This window comes from Mobula hypostoma, chromosome 7 (genome assembly GCF_963921235.1).
Source record: "Mobula hypostoma chromosome 7, sMobHyp1.1, whole genome shotgun sequence".
NCBI classification, from domain to species: domain Eukaryota; kingdom Metazoa; phylum Chordata; class Chondrichthyes; order Myliobatiformes; family Myliobatidae; genus Mobula; species Mobula hypostoma.
In genome coordinates this window covers 141,113,151-141,138,471 of record NC_086103.1, presented here as the reverse complement: position 1 = coordinate 141,138,471, position 25,321 = coordinate 141,113,151, and the positions used below count along the sequence as shown (strand labels likewise).

At 39.3% G+C, this 25,321-nt stretch overlaps 1 protein-coding gene across 1 annotated transcript in view; it reads right to left on the bottom strand.

The window, feature by feature from the left end:
• rnf17 (ring finger protein 17) overlaps window positions 1-25,321 on the bottom strand; it is a 150,598-nt gene that overhangs the window by 31,064 nt on the left and 94,213 nt on the right. Inside the window, exons 21-27 of the mRNA XM_063054906.1 lie at window positions 25,210-25,300; window positions 21,315-21,430; window positions 12,845-13,044; window positions 11,548-11,711; window positions 6,945-7,064; window positions 3,762-3,842; window positions 2,848-2,973 (exon numbers count right to left, since the gene is read on the bottom strand). Coding sequence (XP_062910976.1) covers window positions 2,848-2,973; window positions 3,762-3,842; window positions 6,945-7,064; window positions 11,548-11,711; window positions 12,845-13,044; window positions 21,315-21,430; window positions 25,210-25,300 — 898 coding nt within the window. The remainder of the gene's footprint in view (window positions 1-2,847; window positions 2,974-3,761; window positions 3,843-6,944; window positions 7,065-11,547; window positions 11,712-12,844; window positions 13,045-21,314; window positions 21,431-25,209; window positions 25,301-25,321) is intronic.

Below are 25,321 nucleotides of genomic sequence, written 5' to 3'. Positions count from 1 at the left end.
ATGAACTGTACCAACTCCTGCCTGAGAAGTAACTTCGATCTGCTCTAAATTGTCTACCAGAGCAACAGCAGATGCCATCTCATTGGCGCTTCTCTCAAATCCAAAACATCTGGATAGCAAAAAGGCTCTTTATTGATTACAACTCAGCATTCAATATCATCTCCTCAAAACTAAACAACAAGCTCCAAGACCTGGACACAACTGGAACCTGGATTTCCTCACTTGCATATGCCAATCAGTTCAGATTGGCAACATCTCCTCCACAATCTCCATCAGAACAGGGGCATCACAAGACTGTGTGCTTAGTCCCTGCTCTACTTTCTTTATGCCTATGAGAATATGGCTAAGCACAGCTCCAATGGCATATTCAAATTTGCTGATGACACCACTGTCATTGGCCAAATCAAAGGTAGTGAGGAATCAGCATATAGGAGGAAGATTGAAAATCTGGCCAACTGGTATCATAACAACAACCTCTCAGTCAATGTCAGCAAGACCAAGGAACTGATTATCAACTTCAGGGGAAGGAAACCAGAGGTCCATAAGCCAGTCCACAAAGGAGGATCAGAGGTGGAGAGGGTTAGCAACTTTAAATTCTAGATGTTATTACTTCGGAAGACCTGTCTTAGGCCCTGCACGCATGTGGAATTATGAAGAAAGCACGGCAGTGCTTCTACTTCCTCAGCAGATGGCAGAGATTCAGCATGATGCCTAAAACTTTAACAAACTTCTATAGATGTGTGGTGAAGATTATATTCACTGGCTGCATCACAGCCTGGTATGAAAACACCGATGCTCTCTGAAAGAAATATTCTACAAAACTTGGCTATCATGGGTAAAGCCCTCCCAACCATTGAGCATATCCACATGAAACTCCTTCACAGAAAAGCAGCACCCATCATCAAGGACCCCCACCATCCAGGACATACTCTCTTCTTGCTGCTGCCATCAGGAAGAAGGTACAAAGAGCCTCAGGAATTTGAATACCAGGTTCAGAAGTTATTAGCTCTCAACCATCAGGCTCTTGAACAAAAAGGGATAACTTCGCCCTATCATTGAACTGTTTCCACAACCTATGGACTCACTTTTAAGGATTCTTCATCTTATCTTCTTGATATTTATTGCTTATTTATTATTATTTCTTTATGCATTTGCAGAGTTTGTTGTCTTCTGCATGCTCGTTGAAAGCCCAATGTGGGCAGTCTTTCATTGATTCTGTTATGCCTATTATTCTGTAGACTTATTGAGTATGCCCACAAGAAAATGAATCTTAAGGGTTATAAAGAAGAAACAATAATAATCCCATTAACGTGGCCATCCCTTTCTTATTCCTCAGATCCACCCACAGAGCCTCAGTAGACGAGCTCTCCAGTCTGCCCTGCCTGAGCACAGTTGTGACATCTTCCCTAATGACACCTCTCCCCCACCCCTTAGCCCTTCCAGCTCTATCATGTCTAAAACAGAACCCTGGAACATTTGAGCTGCCATTCCTGTGTCTAAGTCTCACTAATGGCGACGTCATAATTCCACATGCTGATCCATTCTCTAAATTCATCTGCCTTTCTTACAAATAATCCTTGCACTGAAATATACACACTTGAGAACACAAGTCCCACCATGCTCAATCTTTTGATTAGGATCCTATCGTGCTTTAGAATTTTTAAGTCTCTCAGCCGATGCTCACATGCAAGATGAAAATGCTTCCACGAGAGGTGCACTGATCGTTTTATTTCTCTTTAAAATTGCTGGGTATAAAGAGGAACTAGTGGGTGAACGAGTGGTCACTACAAATATTGTTGCTGGAAAGAAAAGCTAATGGAATAGAACAACATACTGAGATTGATAAGAATAGTTAGCTAACTAAAAATAGGGAGCAAGTATAATATGGTCTTTTTCTGGTTAGCAACATGGAGTGCTGAGGCTTCAGCTTTATACAATTTATACAAATGACTTGGATGAAGGCACCAAAGGTATACTTGCTAAATTTGCTGATGGGAAAGTTAAGGAATTTTGGTTGTGAAGTTTTTAAATCAGTAAACAAAAAAAGTGTAGATGGGTTAAGTGTGTGGTTGAGATAAACAAGTGGAAAACTATGTGGAAAAATATGAAATTAATCATTTTGCAGGAAACATTTAAAAAAGTTAACTAATTGATAAACCAGAACTTTGAGATGCAGAGGGATCTGGCTGGCCTGGTATACGATTTACAAAAGGCAAATATGCAGGTGCAGCAAATAATTAAGGAAACTGGATTTTGGGCTGGCTGGTGGTGTAGTGGCATCAGCACTGGACCAAGGCAGATGGTCCCAATTTCAAACCCAGCCGGGTCCCAGCCTGGGCAGCAGCAGTATCTGCGTGGAAGAAAGGCCTGGCAATCTACTTCCATGTCTTGCCATGAAAACCCTTTGGACCCTATGTCCGCGAGGTCATGAAGAGTCGGACTCAACTTAATGACTGAACAACAAACCAAATTTTATTATTTATCACAAGCAGATGCTGAAGTATGTGCATTGATGAGCCATACTTCTGAAGTACTGTGTACAATAGCAGCCTCTCTATTCACAAATGTTAATGCACTGGGAACACTTCAGTAAAAAGTTACTAGACCAAAAGCTGGAATGAGTGGGTTACTTTATGTGGGAAGTTTGATCATGCTAGGCTTGCATCCACTGGGATGCAGACGATTGAGAGGAACTTGACTGAGAATTTCAAAAACATGTTTCTACATCAAGAATTACTGAACATACATGATGATTAAAAGAAATGACTGATAAGAGTTGAAGATCAGAATTTTGCACGACTATTTTGGGAATCTAACAATGAGATATGGTTAAATTTGTGGTTTTACCTTTAATGTTAAAGCAGCTTTTTTAGTTTGAACAGCATGGTTATAATGAATCATGAAGGAGGAAACAGACATTCCGTCCAAGCGAAGATCAACTGATAGCACTGGTGTGCTATTTCTTGAAGATTCCTAGAATACAATTTTGAACAAATCATTTCTCAACCTATTAAACTCAAGAGAACATACAACCAATACCTATGCAATCTATTGTAACACCACTCTCTGAACCTCTGCTGTTCTGACGAATTTGCTCTACCACTGATGAGAAAAGTGCGGTTTGACACACTCCAATTTCTTTACCACAGGCTTCGGAAATCAGCCTACATTAAGATGTACATCTTTCTCATTTCAATTTTGTTATTTAGAAATACATTATTGCCTCACCTGGATCAACCTTTATCGTCACTTATAAACATCTTTAATTAAATCTAACAGGATATTTTATAATCATTTAATTTTCTTAAATGTTCAATTCATGCACATTAAGTAATCAAAAAAAAAGAGGCAAAAGTTTATAAATTTGATTTAGGAGATACATTTAAAAAAATTTAATCACGGTCTTCACCAAAAGAGTTAATACAATTAAAGTTTAAGAAACTTTAAAGTGTCCATGATACCTGGAGCCCAGCTGGCTTCACTGCAATAAAAAAACATATTCTAGTGTTATAGAAACATAACAAGAAAAAGTCTATTAAAATGTAAGAGATCCTTTGCAGATGGCACTCCAAAACTGCATCAGATTCCTACATCTTTCATTTAATTGAAATATTATCAGTATTTCACAAATGTCTGTCAACTTCACATCCATTTACATTTTTGAAGATTATGTCACCAAATGTAAAAATTACAATACCAAACACTTAGCTTCAATAAGGGTGTTTGCACAAAACTGTTGTATTCGGCTACAATATAATTACCATGATTTCCACCTCTAGTATTCTTTGTACAAGTAATTCTACCAAAGTATCAATAGCATCGTCCTGCCAGTTGTTTCCTACCTGCAAACAAAGACGATTAAAATGTCAAAGCAGTTTAATCCATTTGCCTGCAATTCTAAATAGCAAGCATTTCCTTCAATTTCGATGTTTTTGAAATATATCCTCTAAAGTGCACATTTCACCATCGTTTTTTTTTTATTAATTTACTCTTTCCATTCAGTTTGTCTTTGGAAGTTGCTTAATTAAACAGGAAAAAATGCAGGGTTTCTATCAAAGAGGTAACTATCAAACACTTCTTTACCACTCCCTCCCCCACACTCTCCTTCCTGCATGGATCACTCCCTCCAAGATTCATCTGTCCATTTATCCCTCTCCACTAATTGCCTTCCTGGCATTTATCCCTAAAAACGTAAGAGTTACACCTGACCATTCACTTCCTCCCTCACCTCTATTCAGGGTCCCAAACAATTCTTCCAGCTGAGGCAACACTTGAATCTGTGGGCGTTGTCTACTGTATTTGGTGCTCACGGGTGGCCTGCTATACATTGGTGAGACCCAATGCAGACTGGGGGACCGCTTTGTCGAGCACCTTCACTCCCTCCACAAAAAGCAGGATTTCCCAGTGGTCAACCATTTCATTTCCAGCCTCCATTCCCATTCTGGCATGTCAGACCACCGCCTGCTATTCTGCTACCATGAGGCCACTCCCAGGTTGGAGAACAACACCTTCTTCTCCATCTGGGTAGCCTCCAATCTGATGGCACGAACATCAATTTCTCCAACTTCCAGTAATTCCACCCTCCCCCTTCCCTCTGCTTCATCTCCTCACTCTGGCTCTCCATCTTACCTCTTCTCACCTGCCCAATACCCCTCCACCCCTTTCTCCAATGTTCTGCTCTCCTCTCCTACCAGATTCCTTCTTTTCTGACCCTTTACCTTTTCCACTTGTCACCTCACAGCTTCTTACCTCATCCTACCTCATCCCCCTTCCCCACACACCTGGCTTCACCTATCCCTCCCCCTCCTACTTTCTTATTCAGGCATCTACCCCCTTCATTTCCAGTCCTCTAGAATGGTCTCAGCCTGAAACATTGACTGCTTATTCCTTTCCATAGATGTTGCTTGATCTGCTGAGATCCTCTAGCATTTTTTTGTGTGTTGCTCTGGATTTCCAGCATCTGCAAAAGCTATTGTGTTTAAAAAGTGTTTGTATATTTATTTTCTGATTTTGATTTCACTTCCAAATATTATTTAGGATATATTTTCTTTTACAGTTACTGTTTTTGAGCATCTCAGCAATGATTCTTCAATGTGAATGGTCAAAGCTCGTCCTTGACTTGCTCAGACACCATGGATCTTCTAAAGGAGGACACCTTGCAAAAAGGTGTCTTTGAAAACAAAAAAAAACAGTTCTGTGTTTTGATTTACAACCCCATCCTATTACGGCAATTTTTGGATTGCCAATGGTAGAACATAGATCTTTATCTTCTTCAGCCTGTCGGATGATTACATTTGTTACTTTAATGGCCAGAAGATCTATTTTATTGAACTGGAAGGAGACCAATCCTCCTACTACATTTCAATGGGTTTTCCAAACTATATTATGCTTAAATTTAGAAAAAATTAGAAGTGATATTTTTGATCCTTTGGTTAAATTTGAAGAGACTTGGAAACCATTTATTCAACATTTTCACATGGTGTAATTTGACCTTTCCGAATCCTTCTTATTAACTTAGAATATATGAACAGAGGAGCGGAGTTGACGACATTACTGAACATGTTCAATTTGAGATATTGGTCTAGCCTTGTTTTGTTCCGTTTTCTTTTTTGGGTTTAGTATTTAGTTCTTTTTTTTTGTTTCTTTTTGGGGTTTTTCTTTGTATTTTTTTTATTTCTTTTTTCTCTATGATTAATTACATCATGAGTTTGGAAGTCTACTATACCTGTGTTATCTGAAATAGTTTCTGTATATGTTTATTAACAGTAAGATTATTCCAATCTCTTTGTATCAACATTGTTATTTTGTTTATAACTTTGGAAAAATTAATAAAAAGATTTAAAAAGAAAGAAAGAAAACAAAAATCTCCAATTTAATGCCATAAAAACTATGTAGACAGTGAATGGCAGGCATTGTTCCCCCCTCACCAAATGTAAAACACTTTCAAGAGTTGAACACCACAGTAACAAGCACCTCAGCAACGTTGACCAAGGGGCCTATTTATGCTAATCACATTTTCCTGCATATGGCCCATATTCCTCTTTCACCTTCCCATCCAGGTATGAGACAAAATGCTTTATAAACACTGATTGTACCTGCTCTACCACTCCTCTAACATCTAGCTCCATATGCCCATCGACCTTTGGGTGAAAAACATGCCCCTCAGATCTCCTTTCCCCTCTCACCTTAAATCTATTTTATCTAGTTTTAGACTCACCTACCGTGTCTACTCTTTCTATGTCCTTCATAATTGTATTAACCTCTACAAGGTTACCTCTCAGCCTCCTATTCTCCAGTGAGAACACTCCCGACCTCTCCAATCTCTCCTTGTAACGAAAGCCCTCCATTCCTGGCAACATCCTGGTGAAACTCTGTGTTACAACATTCTAGCATTGCAGCATCCTTTGCATTATGTGCTGACCGTCAATTAAGTTTTTAAAGCTTATTCATTTTGCAAGATCTGAGGTGTCAGTGGCTTTAGGGGAGATGCATATTTACGTGAATTGCTTTGTCTTAAATAGTGTTGAGCTTTGAACATTACTGAGATAACAGAAATGTTTTGAGGCTTCAAGAGGACTCTTACCACAGATATTGGTTTCTAATGTGCTCTTGGAGCCCAAGCATTTGTTGCTGGCCCAGCCAAGTCACCCCAAGACGCTGACAGCAGAGGGTCTTGGTAATGGCAATATCACTGAACATCAAATGTTATACTGTTTTGTTGGAGATTACACTGTCTACAGTTTAGTAGTACAAAATGTCATTTGGCACTTAGACTGCTCTGATGATTGGTTATCAATCTGAAATGTTGACGCCACCCCCCACACCCCACAGATGCTGCATGGCCTGCTGAGTATTCCCAGCATTTTCTGTTTTATCATTTCAAGTTTTATAGTTGTGTAACTTCAGCTGAGAACCACACAGTCAATGTAACATTGGAAACTTACCGGTGTCACTCCATAAAGCTGAAACGGTAGGCAAAGCTCTGGAATATCATGGTACATAAGCACAGGATAAACATGGCACTGTGGGATTGTTTCAGAATATCCACGGTCAACATAGTGCACCTAGGTTCAAAACAATGGCTGTATTATACATTTCACAGCAAATGGTTTGACATCATGATCAATGGAAAACTCTTAAGGGTAAAGGAACTTTCTGAAGTTATGATTTTGTATTTATCACAATTTTAACCAAAGAGATCACAAAAATAGGTAGAAGTAGATAATTATATTCTATTAAAGTTATTCCAAGAAAGCCCCCACCATTTTAAATACATGGTCTCACTATTATTATTACTACTTCCTTTCTTTATATATTTGCACATTGGTTGTCTGTCCATCTTTGTAGTTTTTCATTGACTCTATTGTATTCCTTTGATCTACTGTGAATGCCCACAAGAAAATGAAATTCAGATAATTTAGATACTTAGATAATTTACTTTCAACCATGAAATATTGAATATGCAGTGCTGCTGCTTAGGCAGGTAAATAGACAGGACATGAGAAGTGCAATGCCTACTGGAGAAAAGAGCATAAAATATTGGGACATCATTTAAAAAAAGACATTTTACAATCACAGCATTGTACACCAAGAAACAGGCTCCTTTGGCCCACCTCAACCCTGAATCCTATCTATGCAAATCCTTTCTGCACGTTGGACCTATATCCTTTAATATCTTTCCTGTCCAAGTACCTGTGCAAATACAATTTAAACATTGCATTTGATATGAACTGGAGAATGTTCAGGGAAGCTGTTACCTATGGCAACCATTTTAACATCGAGGAATATATGGATTCTGTAACCAGCTTACTGCAGAGGCTTGTGCTTGGCTGAGGGATTGTGATGCTGCTTTTAGATCGGGGATGCAACAGCTTTCACGAAAGCAAGAACTGTGCTTCCCCGTTCCATCAGGAAGGCAGATGGGAGCATGCTCACAGAATTTACAGCCACTTCTACACTACCAGAGAGATGAGGCGCATGTGACAGGGAATTCAGAGGATCACAGACTAGAAGTCTACCCTACACGTCAGTGACCATGATGCTTCACTCCTGAGGTTGAGTGTCTTTTACACCCAGTTTGAAGTCACCTCTCCCAACAGGGGAGCAGACACTCTGCCTGAAGCTGAGGTGAGGAAGACCCTGGCCAGAGTCAACCCACGCAAAGCTGTGGGGCCTGATCATATACCAGGTCAGGTACTGAAAGACTGCACAGTCCAGCTGATGAATATATTCAACATCTCTCTGGAACAGTCCATTGGCCCCTGGGTTTTCAAGATGGCAACCATCATTCCAGTGCCAAAGAAGGTGACAGTAACCTGCCTAAATGACTATCATCTGGTGGCATTAACATCAACTATTATGAAATACTTTAGAGTGGCTGGTTACGGAGCACATTAAAGCCTTTCTCCCAGCTACATTGCACCCTTTTTAGTTTGCTGATTGCTCAAATCGATCCACTGACAATGTAATAGCCTCTGCCCTCCACTCTGTCCTGTCCCACCTGGAAAATAGGGTCTCACATGCCAGATTCCTGTTTATAGACTTCAGTTCGGCATTTAGCACCATCGTACCCCAGAAACTGGTGGGGAATCTGTCCTCGCTGGGTCTCAACACCTCCCTCTGCAATGGATACTGGACTTCTTAACAGCAAGGCCAGTCAGTCTGTGTGGGCAGCAACGTCTCTAGTTCCATTACACTGAGCACTGGGGTTCCCCAGGGCTGTGTGCTCAGCCCACTGCTGTTCACCATCTCCATCTGGTATGGGAGCAGTCGAGTAGTGGCCTCAAAATGCCTACAAAGGACTGTGAGAACAGCTGAGAGGATCATAGGGATCTCCGGGCATCCATAAGGGATATTTATCAGGAGTGCTGCACACACAGGACCTTTAGTATTAAGGACATCCTCACAACCCCATCCATCCAACATCTGCTTTCACTTTCTACCATCAGACAGGAGACTACGATGCATAAAACCAAGAATGGATAGGATGGGAAACAGTTTCTTTCCCCAGGCCACTGGGCTTCTGATCTCCCTACTGCATCGTATTTGAAGCGTCACTGGTTGATCTGTTCTGTACTTTGCAATATTTAATATTAATGCAGTTTAGTTTGTTACTTTATGTGTGATTCATCTGTAGATTTTATCCCTACCCTCACAAGTTATCATGTGTTATGTGTACTACTGTGCTTTACGCCCTGGTTCGACGAAACATTGTCTCTTTTCTATATACATTATATGGTTATATACGTTATATACAAGTACAGTGCCTTAAAGAAGTATTCACCATCCCCTTGGAAGTTTTCATGTTTTATTGTTTTACAATATTGAATCACACTGGATTTAATTTGGCTTTTTTTGACACTGATCAACAGAAAAAGACTCTTTCATGTCAAAGTGAAAACAGATCTCTACAAAGTGATCTAAGTTAATTACAAATATAAAATGCAAAATAATTGACTGCATAAGTATTCACCCCTTTAATATGATATACCAAATCATAACAACTGGTGCAGCCAACTGGTTATACAAACGTTTGTAGAAGTTACATAATTAGTGAAATGGGAATCACCGTGTGCAGTCAAGATGTTTCAATTGATTGTAGTAAAAATACACCTGTATCTGGAAGGTCCAAATGCTGACGAGTCAGTATCCTGTCAAAAACTGCACCATGTAGACAAAAGAACACTCTAAGCAACTCCACAAAAACTTTATTGAAGAGTACAAGTCAGGAGATGGATACAAGAAATTTTCCAAGTCACTGATTACTCCTTGGAGTACAGCTAAGCAAATCATCAAGAAATGGAAAGAATATGGCTCAGCTGTAAATCTGCCTAGAGCAGGCCATCCTCAAAACCTGAGTAACCATGCAAGAAGGGGACTAGCGAGGGAGGCACTATGACAACCCAGGAAGAGTTACAAGCTTCAGTGGCTGAGATGGGAGAGACTGTGCATACAACTATTGCCTGGGTGCTTCACCAGTCACAGCTTTATGGGAGAATGGCAAATAGAAAACCACTGCTGAAAAAAAAAAACTCACATGAAATCTCAGCTCGTTTGCCAGAAGGTATGTGGGAGATTCTGAAGACAGCTGGAAGAAGATTCTATAGTCTGATAAAGCCAAAATTGAGATTCCTGGCCATTAGACTAAACACTGTGTTTGGTATAAGCCAAACTCCATACATCAAAAACAAACCATCCCTACCATGAAGCATGGTGATGGCTGCATCATGCTGTGGGGATCCTTCACTGCAGCAGGCCCTGGAAGGCTTGTGAAGGTAGAGGGTAAAATGAATGCAGCAAAATACAGGGAAATCCTGGAGGAAAACCTGATTCAGTCTGCAAGAGAACTGCAACTTGGGAGATTTGTTTCCGAGCAAGACAATAACCCCAACCATAAAGCCAAAGCTACACAGGAATGGCTTTAAAAACAACAAAGTTAATGTCCTGGAGTGGCCAAGTCAGAGTCCAGACTCAATCCAATTGAGTGTTTGTGGCTGAACTTGAAAAGGGCTGTTCACTCATGACCCCCATGCAACATGACGGAGCTTGAGCAGTTTTGTAAAGAAGAATGGGGAAAAGTTGCAGTGTCCAGATGTGCAAAGCTGATAGAGACCTATCCACACAGACTCAAGGCTGCAATTGCTGCCAAAGGTGCATCTACTAAATACTGACTTGAAGGGGGTGAGTAATTATGCAATTAATTATTTTGTGTTTAATAACTATAATAAATTTAGACCAATTTATAGAAATCTGTTTTCACTTTAACATGGAAGAGTCTGTTCTGTTGATCAGTGTCAAAAAAGCCAAATTAAATCCACTGTGTTTCAATGTGGTATAACAATAAAACAACTTCCAAAGGGGGTGGGTGGAATACTTTTTATAGGTACTGCATATAGTTAAATAACAATAAACATGACTTGACTTGATTTATATTTGCCTTTATCAGCTGCTCAGCCAACTCCTTATAGATAGCTACCAACCTGTGTGTGAAAACTTGCACCTCAGATCTCCCTTAAATTTCTCCACTCACCTTAAACTCATGCCATTAAGTTCTAGATCTCCCCACAAGGAGAAAAGGACTGACTAGTCTATGTTCCTCATAATTTTGTGACCCTCTTGAGGACATTCCTGCATTCCAGTGAGAATAAATCCATCCTATCCAGTCTCTCCGAACTACAGCTCTCCATTCTAGCTAATATCTTGGTGAATCACTCCTGCACTTTCTATTGGTACTAGTTATCATTTTGGGCAGTGATAAAAACTTGCGGCCTGAAATAACAATTGTTTATTTCCCTCTATAGATGCTGAACCTCTCAAGTATTTTGTGTATTTCTACAACTTTACAGAGCTTTGGTGAGATATGGAGTTCTGGAAAACCCCAGCAATATAAACTCAGTAACAAATTACTATTCTTTCCCCACATACTATTAAAAGCATCACTAGAAGTTTACAGTGTTTCAGTAAAAACGAGTCTAATTATCAATATTAATTTTGTCTGCCTCAATAACTAAATAGTTATTGCATAGGCAAATATTGAGTGCATCTTACCTTGACAGATCCCCCGAGCACTTTCAAAATCCTTCCTCTATACCAGAGTGTATCACAGCCCTTAACAATACAGCCTTCACCTTTGCTGTAGCAATATGGCTTCAGAAATGGTAAAGCTTTAAAACTAGTCTGCATAGCACTAGTCAACATGGTGAATTGATCTTCTGCATTCAAAATATTACAATAGTTAACAATTGTCAATTTGCATATAGCTTATAAAAAGTTTCATAAGACTGAATACTTGAGCTACAAAATCGTGGCATTTCTCACATTACATTGGAACACAGAAGCAGACTATTCAGACTGCAGTCTTTCCAGGATCTCAGAGCACACCAAACCAAATTCTCCCTCCGCACCCTCCTGTTATCACCCTACATACGATTCCCTCATGTTGTGCCCGATTCTCACGCCATACTCCTATACTAAGGGCAACTTACAGTTGACAATTAATCTAGCTGCATATCCTTAGGATATTAAAAGATACCAAGGTACAGAAGGGAAACTCATGCAATCACAGGAAGAATGCACAAACTTCAGACAGAGAGCAGCTAAAGTCAGAATTGAACCCAGACTGCTGGAACTGTGGGCATCACTTTAAGCTGGGGAAATGAACCTCAAGTGAACATCAAAGCAAAAACTCAGATGCCACCAGTGGGCTCTGTGCAGGAAAGTCAATTACACTTTCACCAAAATTTTAATGTAAGCACTTGCCCATGACCGAGTCCATCTTTAGCAATTGCAAAAGGTGCACAAAAATTTGAGATAGTGAAATATCTAGCAATTGATCCCTGTACTTGATTATACTTAATTAACAGTTTGTAATGGCTTTGATCATGATGTCCTTCAGCAACTTAGCCAACATGTAGCAGCATCAATTTTGTACTAATCTTAGGACCATCAACCCCAAAATAGTATGAATTGTAAAAGAACTATTCAGCTACTTTGGAAGAGTCACAACAAAAGACTATTCCCATCATCAGCTCCTTTGGCTTCTGCTACTCACACCTTTGAACTCAGCATCTTAAGAATTGTTGAGTTAGTTCCCTTCTGGCTTCTCTTAAAAAATCATTACCAAGTGATTGTAACCCAAGAGGTTTCATATTAGCACTTGTCTGCTATTTTCCACATCATTGCTGGCTTACTGAAATCTAAAGCCTGATATATGTACAATATTTTATTCAAAATTTAAACATTAAAAATGAAAGTAAATTGTCAAAAAATTGTGCAAAACAGCAACTGGAAAATCCTATCAAGTTGTGCACATTTTAGTGTGCAAATCTGATGGTCTTTTACTTACTGAGTGATACTGGCATCCCATAGATGGTTCCATCATCACCAATACCAGTTACTTCAACATTGAAAACATTCACATTGGGTATAATAGGTGATTTGTACACTTTTTTGGATTGGCAATATTCACGATTGAGTGCCAAATACTCAGGTGCTGGGTCCATTGCTTCATGCTTGTCGTTTTGCTTCAGCCCATTCTGTATCTCTCTATAAACAGGAGCAGTTAAACATAAAATAAGCAATTTATTGGTCACATGTTAAGATCTAAAAATCAATGCAAAACTTACAGGGGAAACATGTACATGTACAGCCTCCAAATTAGTAACTATTAACTAATGGCTGAAATTCTCTAGTCTGGAACTTGAGACTTAAGAGAAAATCTGGACCACAGGAGTTTCTCTCTGATCATCTGTCATCTGAGCAGCAGAGCAGTACAAACACTCCCCCCGGTTATGTAAGGATTCTAAGAACTACTGGTAACCTGCAAGTTGAAAATGCTGTCAAATGTTGGCTGATTGTGCAAAAGTTGTAGAGTTTAGTACATGCCTTAGTTTTAGACCCCAGTTTGGACATTACTTAAATTAATCAGTACAGGTCTCAAAACAGATTCAAAGCATACTGGACCACAGAATGCTGGACCAGAGAGTTCAAACCTATTTTGCAAATATGCAGCTACATCCACCTATAAGCATACCTAAAATAAGCACATATTTACCAATTCAAAGTAATGCTGTACATTTACAGAAAGTGTTTATTTACCAAAACCTATCTAATTACAGGTAATAGTTTTCTCCCCCTCTTATAAATGAAAACAGACACTCATTGAGGCCTTCTGGTCAAGTGAGTGAAATTGTTGGCTAGGGCTTGTGATTCTAAAGAGACATGGTGATGTTTATCCTTTGCATACCAAGTCTCAAATTTACATAGTCACTCTGTAAAACAGGAATGTGGTGTGACAACTAACATTCTAATCCACTGCAGCATTTCAGAGTTCAGAAACAGTAATCAATTATGTTTAGTTCTCCTAGCATGAATGGGGAATTCATCTCTCTAATCCTTCACTAGATCATTCCTGTCACCGGATCAGAGACTTCATTAATTTCAATCCTCAAAAATGAGGTGAGTAAGGTGAATTACTTTATCTGAACGTGTGCATTGATTACTTAAAAAGTTGAATAATAATATTTTCAATACCTGCGGAACATTTCAATGCCAGAGACATTTAAAAGCTATTTTAAAGAAAGCTACCCCTCACCCACCTCCTGTCAAAAATCGTAAGGAGAATTTCAAAGTCGGTGGCTCAGCCCCCCAGATTCCAGGCTGCTGAGAGCCAAAAACTAACCTTCATATCCTATACAATAAATGTATGCAGTCAGTGATTTCAGGTAGCAGTGCAGAGAGTGATGAACCCAGTTCATTCACATCCATCATCCATAAAACTATTCTATGTAAAATTCACTATGTGTTGGCCTCATTGCTGTGATTTGATTTTGCATCTACCTTACAACTTTAAATACTTCAAACAAATGGAAAAGTAAAACCAGTAAAATATCAGTAAAGGCTAATGCTTCAGAGATTAAACTTGTATATGAACTATTGATGCTTGCCAATAATAAAATCTAATAAATACAATGAATTTGAAGTATTCTAAGATTAGATCTTAGCAAGCACCAATTAATATAAAAGAACCATTGGAGTTGAAGTCAAAGAGCTACAACTTTAAGCTACATGGAGCATTTGGCAAAAACATACAAAAAGACCTGTATTTTTTGACAGAAACCTTAAGAGATCATCTACTTGTCAACAGCCTTGCTTTCAGATGAAATGCATTGTCTAAAACTATGATTATTTAGCAGGTTGTGGTGAAATTATGCACGTTAGGAAGACAAGAAAATATTTCAATACATTATGTCATATGCTTCCTAACCTCTATGTTATAAATGTTTTTACCATGCTTTTAAAAGCTAAAACAAAACCGATTAACTACCTTTCACAAAACAATGTCAGAAGGAGAGAAGGGCAGGATTAAAGTGTGAAGATGCACAAAGAATGAACCCCAGTTAAATATTTAATGGTAATTTCTTCCTTCAACATTCTTCATAACCATCAGTCCATATAATGGAACAGAAAATTAAAAGGGAATCCCCATTGCCAAGAATGAACTGTCTGGAGAACTGCTTCTCCAGTTAATCTAAAATCTCCAGATCAATCAAGGATTGCTAGAAACTTCAATCTTTCACATATAATGAATCAATAAGTAGCCCAAGTTAATCAGGGACCAACTGTGAAATGGTGCATGGTCATTGCTATCCATGTGTTTAAAATTAAGCAAGAGTTTTGTTTGCATCTGTGAAGTGTGAGTAACATTCCACCTTTCTGTATTCAATGTCATCAAGCCAAACAAAGAGCAGAAATAGAACGATTTCCAGGTACCACAGGCATGCTTCAGCTACTGCATGATAGAGATGAGTGATTCAGTATATATTGCAGAATTGGAGATTAACTAAAATCTGGGTGGGATTGGGAATTGTGAGAAGGCTCTAAGATCCATTTTCTGAGGTGAATCCCATCCAAAGCAAGTGCCAAAAACAAGATCTTGCAAACAACATCAGCCAGATCCATCAAAAAAATGCTCCATTTCAGCTTCCTTCCAAAGTCCCTACCACAAAGCCAGTCTTCAGCTAATTCAAATTATTCCACGTGATTAAAAGAAATGGCTAATTGCACGAGACAGTAAAGTTGGAATCAACATTCTAGCTACAATTTTGAAAGATTGCACCTCCAGAGGTAGCTGTGAATCTACCCAAGGTGTTGAAACGACATTGGAACATAAGCATCCATCTGACATGTGGAAAATCACCCAGATACATCCTCAGTCAAAACTAAGTAGTAATAAGATGACATTATTCCTTCAAGATTTGCAACACTTTGAAACTCTTCCTCAGTGAGCAGTAGAAGCAGAATCAATGAAATTTTTAAAAAAGTTATTGGTGGATGTACTGAATTCTTCATATACCAACCCCCCCATTCCCACCCCAAACAGGCTATCTAGTGCATTGAGTTTGTGTCAGCTCTCAGAATAATCCCATTTTCCCAGTAAGCAAGGAATGGAAGATTACTAGGTGTATGCAGAAGTGCAGTATTGAGGTTACAGTTCATCAGCCATGATCCTATTCAATTGAAGTGCAGGTCTGCGAAGCTGAGTGGCCAACTCCCATTAATGCTTATGTACAAATAGTACCAAACCATAAAAAGGTAAGACAAACCCAACACACCTAATTTCTGCCTAAACAGGTTACTTTTAATTGAGGCGATGAAAGGTGTCACCTATAAAGCTTGCTCACTGTTGCTTGGTTTGGATTTTGCCGTAATCATATACAGTGGATTCCAGTTAATTGGGACAACTCTTTAAGAACAAAAACTAAATCAAGAAAATAGCCATGATTCCCTTCGTTTATTTAGGACATTATGCTGCTTAGCTAGGGCAGGAGACTGCTGCCGAACAGTTTCTAATTCCCGTCAGTTGGGTGTACTTGCGTAGCCGTCAAGACAGTACACCAAACTTACAGTGAACAGTTTCTAAGTAACATCATTTAAGTGTGTTTGAGTTCAAGAAGCAGTGATTTTTATCACTGATTATATTGGAAAATGCATTGTATTTTCTATGTATTACAGTATTTACTCAAACGCACACATTGTATTTTCTATATTTACTATGTAACCACTGCTAGCTCAGTAGAAGGTATTCACAATGTAGCCATGACTTTTGACCTGTTCACTATTAATTCATGAAGAGAACTAGAATGAAACCAGGTAGAAAGATAACGGTGGCGAGTAAGGTGATGAAATATGTGGCAGTATGTCAACACAAGACTAATTAAGAAATAACTGTGGTTAGGGATGAGGGGACATATGGTCTAAAATGTAAACTAGGACATAATTAAGTTGGGGAGTAAAACAATAGTGGAAAGTTGAGAGCGGATATATTGATGATATGTAATCACAGGCCGACTGAATATGATAATGTAGCTAAGATAGGAAATTGCTATAAAAAATGCTGTATACAAGCCTTGATGGGCAGTCAGCTACTAGCTTTCTGATTGTCTCAGCTTTGATTTGCAAATTAAAGTTTAAAACGTCTTGACGAGTTTTCTGCGTCTCCTTGTCGTTTGTGAGAAACGAGAAACCATGACAATAGCTGGTAAGATACAAGCAGCAAGACAATTCAGAAATGTTTTGCTCACCGCAGTTTCAAGTATTCAGGCTTAGAGATGCAGAAACGGCCAGGAGTGAACATGAAATGATTTCACTACTTCACATTAGGAATTAAAAGGGTATTGACAATCATCTTTAATGCTACAATGGAACTGAAGTTTTGGAGGATACAATCATCTAGCATTGTTGGAAAGCAGTCCATTGTCTGCACTGGGTGCTGAATGTTCATTTACAATCTAAAGAACATGGCAAATGAATTCTAATAATGGTAACTATTAGGAACATTTATAGTTTTACAGTACAGTATTAGTATCAATAGTGTTCTGATTTATTCTGTACTTCATTTAAGTACATAAATTATTACCCAGTTAAAAGGTAGTTTGCCTTTTTTAATACCTTTTTAACTATTTTCATGAAACTCTGGCTAATTGGGACTGCCGCTTAATTGAGCCAAAGTGTACCGGTCCAATTAACTGGAGTCCACTGTGTTTTCAGGCCTCATTGTAGTCATGGACAAATGAGCTGAATTCAGAATTGGGTTTATTATCACTGATACGTCTTTTTTTTTGTTTTGTGGCAGCAGTGAAGTGTAAGACAAAAAATTGACTGTAAACTACAATTAAAAATAAAAATAAATAAATAGTGCAAAAGAGCAATAGTAAGGTGGTGTTCATGGGATCGTGGACTGTTCAGAAATCCTAAAATGTTGAGTGTGCATCCTCAGGATAAGCACCTTTTCCTCGATGGTAGTAATAAGAAGGGGGCATGTCCCGGATGGTGAGCGGCCGTAACGATGAGTGACGCCTCCTTGATGGATCACCCTTTGAAGCTGTCCTCAGTGGTGGGGAGATGTGTCCATGATCTAGCTAGCTGAGTTTACAACCCTCTGCAGCCTCTCTCAACCCCACGAATTGGACCCTTCATACCAGGTGGAGATGCAACCAGTCCTAATGAAGTACATAGCCCTGGCCTGGTACAGTAACACCAATGCCTTTGAGCGGAAAACCCTACAAAAGGTAGTGGATTCGGCCCAGTACTACATCACGGTAAAACCTTCCCAATCAGAGCACATCTACATGAAATGTTGCTGTAAAAAAATCCAAAGATCCTCACCACCCAGGCTATGCTCTTTTTCTTGCTGCTGCCATTAGGTCGAAGGTACATTGTTTATTGTTATTTATTTATTATCTGCCTTTGTAATTATTTTACAGTTCCTGATGTTTAAAGTTTACAGATTCTGTTTACAGTTACTTTTCTATAGATTTGCTAAGTATGCCCACAGAAAAAGAATCTCAGGGTTGCATGTGGTGACATGTATGTACTCTGACAACGAATGTTACTTTGAACTTGTCACTGCAGCAATATGTCAGGCCCAGGATAGATCCTCTATACTCTTGGCATCAACGTAGCATTTGCCAAGCTTGGCATCAAGGAACACTGGCACAACTGAAGGAAATAAGAATAAACACGTAAAATGGTTGTAAACTTTATTTCCAGCAGATGTTCTTGGTTAATTCAGCCCCAATATTCCATTGCAAGACTTCCTATGCCCAGTGTTGTGTACCTCACAATCCTCAGGTGTTGGATCAAAGACCTTCCTCCCACTAGGAATGTTTGCCAGTGGCTGTACACATGTAATTCCATTTGAAAGTCCTCAGAAAATGAACCAGTCCATACACACCTATTCAAGCATGGGTTAACAAGCAGCAAAAATGATCATGTCAAACAAATACTGGGTAATCCTTGACATTCAATGAAATTATCCTCATATCTCCAAAAATTCAACTAAAGCAGCTGAATAAGTACCGTGGGTACAAGAGCGGATCGGGGCTGAATAACCTCTAGCACGACTTGCCTCCTGATATTCCAAAAACTTTTCACCATCTAAAACAGGGGTTCCCAACCTGGTGTCCACAGGCCCCTTGGTTAATGGTAGGGGCCCATGGCACAAAAAGGTTGGGAACCTCTGATCTAAAAGATCCAAGTCAGCAGCTTGATAGAAGGCTCTCTACTTGCCTAGAAGAGTGCAGTGCCACTAACTCTCAAAATGTTCAGCACTATCCAGGAAAAAGCAGCTCTCCTGACTGGGAACCCCAGACCATCCTAAACTTTCATTATATCTATCCTGATCATGCTGCAGCTGCTGCTCCATCTGAAAATTAGTTGGAGCTGCTGACCCAACCTCTCCAACTGCATGTCCCAAATCTACAGTCACAATAGCCAAGAGGGACAAAGGAACGGCAAGATTATTGCCAGCAGCTAATCCCCTAGATGCAGTCGATCCTTATTTGGAAATATACTGCCAGTTCCTCATTGACAGTGGGGCAGTATACAATGACATGCAAAAGTTTGGGCACCCCCGGTCAAAATTTCTGTTACTGTGAATAGTTGAGTAGATGATGAACTGATCTCCAAAAGTCATAAAGTTAAAGACGAAACATTCTTTTCAACATTTTAAGCAAGATTAGTGTATTATTTTTGTTTTGTACAATTTTAGAGTGGAAAAAAAAGGAAAGAAGCACCATGCAAAAGTTTGGGCACTCTAAGGGATTTGAGCTCTCAGATAACTTTTACCAAGGTATCAGACCTTAACTAGCTTGTTAGGGCTATGGCTTGTTCACAGTCATCATTAGGAAAGGCTAGGTGATACAAATTTCAAAGCTTTATAAATACCCTGACTCCTCAAACCTTGTCCCAACAATCAGCAGCCATGGGCTCCTCTGAGCAGCTGCCTAGCACTCTGAAAATTAAAATAAATGATGCCAACAAAACAGGAGAAGGCTATAAGAAGATAGCAAAGTGTTTCCAGGTAGCCGTTTACTCAGTTCGTAATGTAATTAAGAAATGGCAGTTAACATGAACAGTGGAGGTCAAGTTGAGGTCTGGAAGACCAAGAAAACTTTCCGAGAGAACTGCTCGTAGGATTGCTAGAAAGGCAAATCAAAACCCCCGTTTGACTGCAAAAGACCTTCAGGAAGATTTAGCAGACTCTGGAGTGGTGGTGCACTGTTCTACTGTGCAGCGACACCCGCACAAATATGACCTTCATGAAAGAGTAATCAGAACAAAACCTTTCCTGCGTCCTCACCACAAAACTCAGCGTCAGAAGTTTGCAGAGGAAAATCTAAAACAAGCCTGATGCATTTTGGAAACGAGTCCTGTGGACTGATGAAATTAAAATAGAATTTTTTGGCCGCGATGAAGAAAGGTATGTTTGGAGAAAAAAGGGTGCAGAATTTCATGAAAAGAACACCTCTCCAACTGCTAAGCACGGGGGGGCGGATTGATCATGCTTTGCGCCTGTGATGCAGCCAGTGGCACAGGGAACATTTCACTGGTAGAGGGAAGAATGAATACAATTAAATACCAGCAAATTCTGGAAGCAAACATCACACCGTCTGTGAAAAAGCTGAAGATGAAAAGAGGATGGCTTCTACAACAGGATAATGATCCTAAACATACCTCAAAATCCACAATGGACTACCTCAAGAGGTGCAAGCTGAAGGTTTTGCCATGGTCCTCACAGTCCCCTGACCTACACATAATCAAAAATCTGTGGAAAGATCTCAAAAGAGCAGTGCATGCAAGATGGCTCAACAATCTCACAGAACTAGAAGCCTTTTGCAAGGATGAATGGGCGAAAATCCCCCAAACAAGAAATGAAAGACTCTTAGCTGGCTACAGAAAGTGTTTACAAGCTGTGATACTTGCCAAAGAGGGTGTTACTAAGTAAGGACCCAAATTTTTGCTTCGTGCCCTTTTCTTTTGTTATTTTGAAACTGTAAAAGATGGAAATAAAAAAGTAATCTTGCTTAAAATATTAAAGAAATGTGTCATCTTTAACTTTATGCCTTTTGGAAATCAGGTAATCTTTTACTTGCTTAGCCATTCACAGTAACAGAAATTTTGACCGGGGTGCCCAAACTTTTGCATGACAATACTTCTAGAGTAACTTCACTAGAAGGTCTGAAGCATTTCAAGAAAGTAGCTCACTACCAATTTCAAGGGTGATGAACACTCGTCCTGCCAGATCATGAATAAATTAAAACAAAACACCTCTCGATTTCAAAATCTGCCAGATGTTGCATCAGCAAAACCAGATGAAAACATTTTTTGTTAAGTATTTTTCCCCATCATTTTGAATTAAAATACCAACTTATTGTTTTATACCATTTTATGCATTGGAGGAAATTGAAATTAAGGCTAATTATTCTTGTAGACAAAACATTCATGTAAAAGTATAATTAATGAGGGGTAATTACATTTTCTGAGGCAAGGCCAGGCCTTTCTTGATCAAGTACTGTGCTACATTGATGAACTGTCCAATTTCATCCTTTCTATACAGCTTCACCGGTAGAGGCGACTTGGAAGAAGATTCCTAAAAGTGATATTTTATATAAAATTACTATGAATTGATAAAGTGGTATCATATCTGCTAATCCAATTTCATGGCTGTCACAGGGGTTTACATAGTTGAGTACAGCTCTAGAATTTACTGCCAATTATTCAAAAGCATTCGCTAATAATCTAGCTTCTCCCCCCTACATCAAGATCAAAGGTTGCCATCTTGTTTGTTATTGCTATTTGTCTCAAATGATAACAATGGATGGAATCAATGCTAAATTTACTGAGTAGAGAGCAAAACTACCACCAATAGTACAACACTATTATGAATCATTTAGAACTAGCATCTTTATTGTTGATTAAAACAAATATTTTTGAAATCTTATGTGGCATACTGTAATGCAAAAGAGCACAATACTGTGTTGATATATAACTGATATATAACTATATAATACTGATATATAACTGCGATAAATATTGGCTTCTACCGTCAGTCAGTACTAGCCTCAGGAATTCAAAGTTAAGAGACCGAGTGAAGAGTGTACCACTTCAATCAAGAAATCTTAGCTGTCAGATCTGACTGTTAGGTAAAATGTTCTTCTGTCTCCATAAAAATGCCTCTATCAAATGTTTGTTTAATCCCTGTGATGACCACATTTTATGAGTATTATTTACCTCATTTGTCCCATTTCTGGGCAAGGCAGCAGGCAACAGCCCATCTGGAGTCTCCTATTGTCCCAGGCCAGTCTATCTGGAGACTGCTCATCCCTGCCCATGACAATTATACAAAAACCCAAATCTTTCCAATAATCCAAAGTAACTGAATTTCCCTTCCCTTATGTAATCAAAGGGAAAAAAGACTGGTAAGAGGATATAAACAGTGCTTGATGTGAAGGGATATGTAATCTAGGGTGCACTTACAGCACATATTTCAAAACCGTCTAGCACTCTTAAAGATTATAATGCAAGTACACCAAATCAGCCTGATTTTTTCACTGATTACCCAATGAAATAACCCAGTTCTTTTCCAAATACTGGATATATTTCTCCTGATTGCGTAAAATAAATTTTTATATATTTGGCAGTCCTTGGTGTTACCGTATGACATGGGAGCAGAATTAGACCTTTTGGCCAATTGAGCCTGCTCCACCACTCCATCGGGTAAAAGGGGCCCGAGTCACCCCAACCACAAACTGTTCCAGCTGCTACCATCCAGGAAACAGTACCGCAGCATAAAAGCCAGGACCAACAGACTCTCGTACAGCTTTTTCCACCAGGCCATCAGACTGATTAACTCATGCTGACACAACTGTATTTCTATGTTATATTGACTATCCTGTTTTACATATTATTTATTATAAATTACTATAAATTGCACTTTTAGATGCAGACACAACAGAGATTTTCACTCCTCAAGTACATGAAGGATGCAAGTAATAAAGTCAATTCAATCAATTCAATTTATTAACCCCCCTCAAACCACTGACCTGCCTTTTCCCCATAACTTTGTAAAGTCCTGACTAATCAAGAACCTATCAACATCCATTTAAAATATACCCAATGACTTGACCTCCACAGTTGTCTGTGACAATGAATTGCACAGATTCACTATCCACTGGCTTAAGAAATTCAGCTGCATCTCCAAATGGACATTTGCTTACAGTGAGTGCCTTGGATGCAGACAACACCAGCTGTTTGTAATCTGCGATGACCAGATAACAACTTTTTCTGGTGTATTTAATAAAAAGGATTTTAATTTTCTTTCACCCTGCAACCAATCTAGCAGTTAGTCAGCTTCAGCAAAAATACCAGCATCATAAAATGTATTCTGCATTCTTCTACTTTCTAAATCATGTAGGAGATCTTTGTTTTACTCCCAAGCATAGTATCCTGTGGCATTAAAAACAAAACTAATTCAACCCATCCCTTGTACATTCCCAATTTATATTACCCCCTTAAAATAATTTTCCTTTTGTAGTGTTTCATCTTATAATGGCTAGTTCTAAATTGATGATATATATATCGTAACTCTAAATTTCAGATCTTACTTGTATAGGCCCTTCCAAAAAAACCCAGTCTTAACTCCACTGTCAAAAACTTAACAGTTACGCAGAAAAGCTTGCAGAAATGAGAAGGGGTTCACGGATGGGGAAAGATGTCACTTTCTCCACCTGGTCTTGAAAGAAATGCCATTTCCCCCATCTCTTCTGCACTCCCCCCCCCCCACCCTATTCTACTATTTCGGCGTGATTCCTGTGAGTGAGCCTTGAGTTAACCAGAGCCAAATGATTAAATCAGAAACCAACTTGTAAATGGATGGATCACACAATTACTCATGGTGTTCCTTCTACTTACTCTAAAGATGAAGCTGAAGTCACCAAATAGAAGAGTAAAGCAAGGATTAGAGAAAAGTATATATTTTTAAAATTTGTTGCTACTTTTATGTTGGAGGAAAGGGTTTAAAAACCGTGTTAATCAAAGTAGAACCACAAGAAAGAGGGCAGATGATGGAATGGATCAACACACACAAAATGCTGGAGGAACTTTGCAGTTCAGGGAGCATCAGTGGAAGGAAATTAAAGGCTGATGTTTGGCAGAGATTTAAAAGAAAGAGGGAAGAAGCCAGAATAAAAGGGTGGGGGTGGTGGAAAAAGCATGTGCTGGAGATAGGTGAATCCTGGTGAGTAGGTGGCAGAGGGAGGAAGGAGTAGGACTTGTGTGAGAAAATGGAGGTGAAAGGTGGAAGAGGCAAAGGGCTGAAAATGATAGAATCTGATGTAAAGAACAGTGCACTGTGGAATAAAGGGAAGGAGGTGGGAACCAGAGGAAAGAAGGTGCAAGTGATGGGCAGAAGATGGTAAAGGGATAATGGGTCAGAAAAATAAGGAAAGATTAGGAAGTAAGAGGTAATCAGAAGTAAGGAGGTGGTTACTGGAAATTAGAAAATTTGATGTTGATATAATCACGTTCAAGACCATTTAAGTGTTGTTACTTTAATCTGCGTCTAGCTTCAACTTAGCAGCCGAGGAGGTCATGGACAGACATGTCAATGTGGGAATAGGAAGTGGAACTAAAACAGCTGGCCTCCAGGAGATTCTGGCTGTTAGGTCAGGCAGAGCGAAGGTGCTCGACCAAGCGATCCCCTAAATCGTGTTGGGTGTCAATGTAGAGGAGGCCACACTGAGAGCACCGCTGGAATAAATGACACTGAAACGATTCAGATGTGAAGTATTGCCTCACCTAGAAGGACTAATAAGGGAATTTTAAAATCTACTGCCCTAAAGAATCATCTTTATTGGTTTCATGTATTCAACACAAGTACCAAATTAATTGAAGGAATCCGTTAGTCTTGCGAGACCATGGATCTGCGCCTGGAAAGTCTTCACTCTTCAGGGCGCAGGCCTAGGCAAGGTTGTATGGAAGACCAGCAGTTGCCCATGCTGCAAGTCTCCCCTCTCCACGACACCGATGTTGTCCAAGGGAAGGGCAAGGGCTGATATAGCTTTGGGACCATTGTCATCGCAGAGCACTGTGTGGTTAAGTGCCTTGCTCAAGGACACAACACACTGCCTCGGCTAGAGCTCGAACTCACGACCTTCAGGTCGCTAGTCCAATGCCTTAACCACTTGGCCACATGCCAAACTAATACTTTTTCATAATTACAATTTTAACCTTTTTTCCTGCAAATGCACACTGTACATTATTCAAAACTAAATTATTACATTGCAGGTTGACTTGAACATAAACTACGTTAGTAGTGCACATAAGCTACATTCAAAAATATTGAACATCATTTTTTATGGATGAACTGACCTCGATTTTGATAAGAACTGAACTTCCAATCAAAGTATCTTCCAAGAAATCACATGATGTCGCTGCCCACTTTAAGCTCCCTCCAGCTGGTCTAGAATAATAAAACTAAACA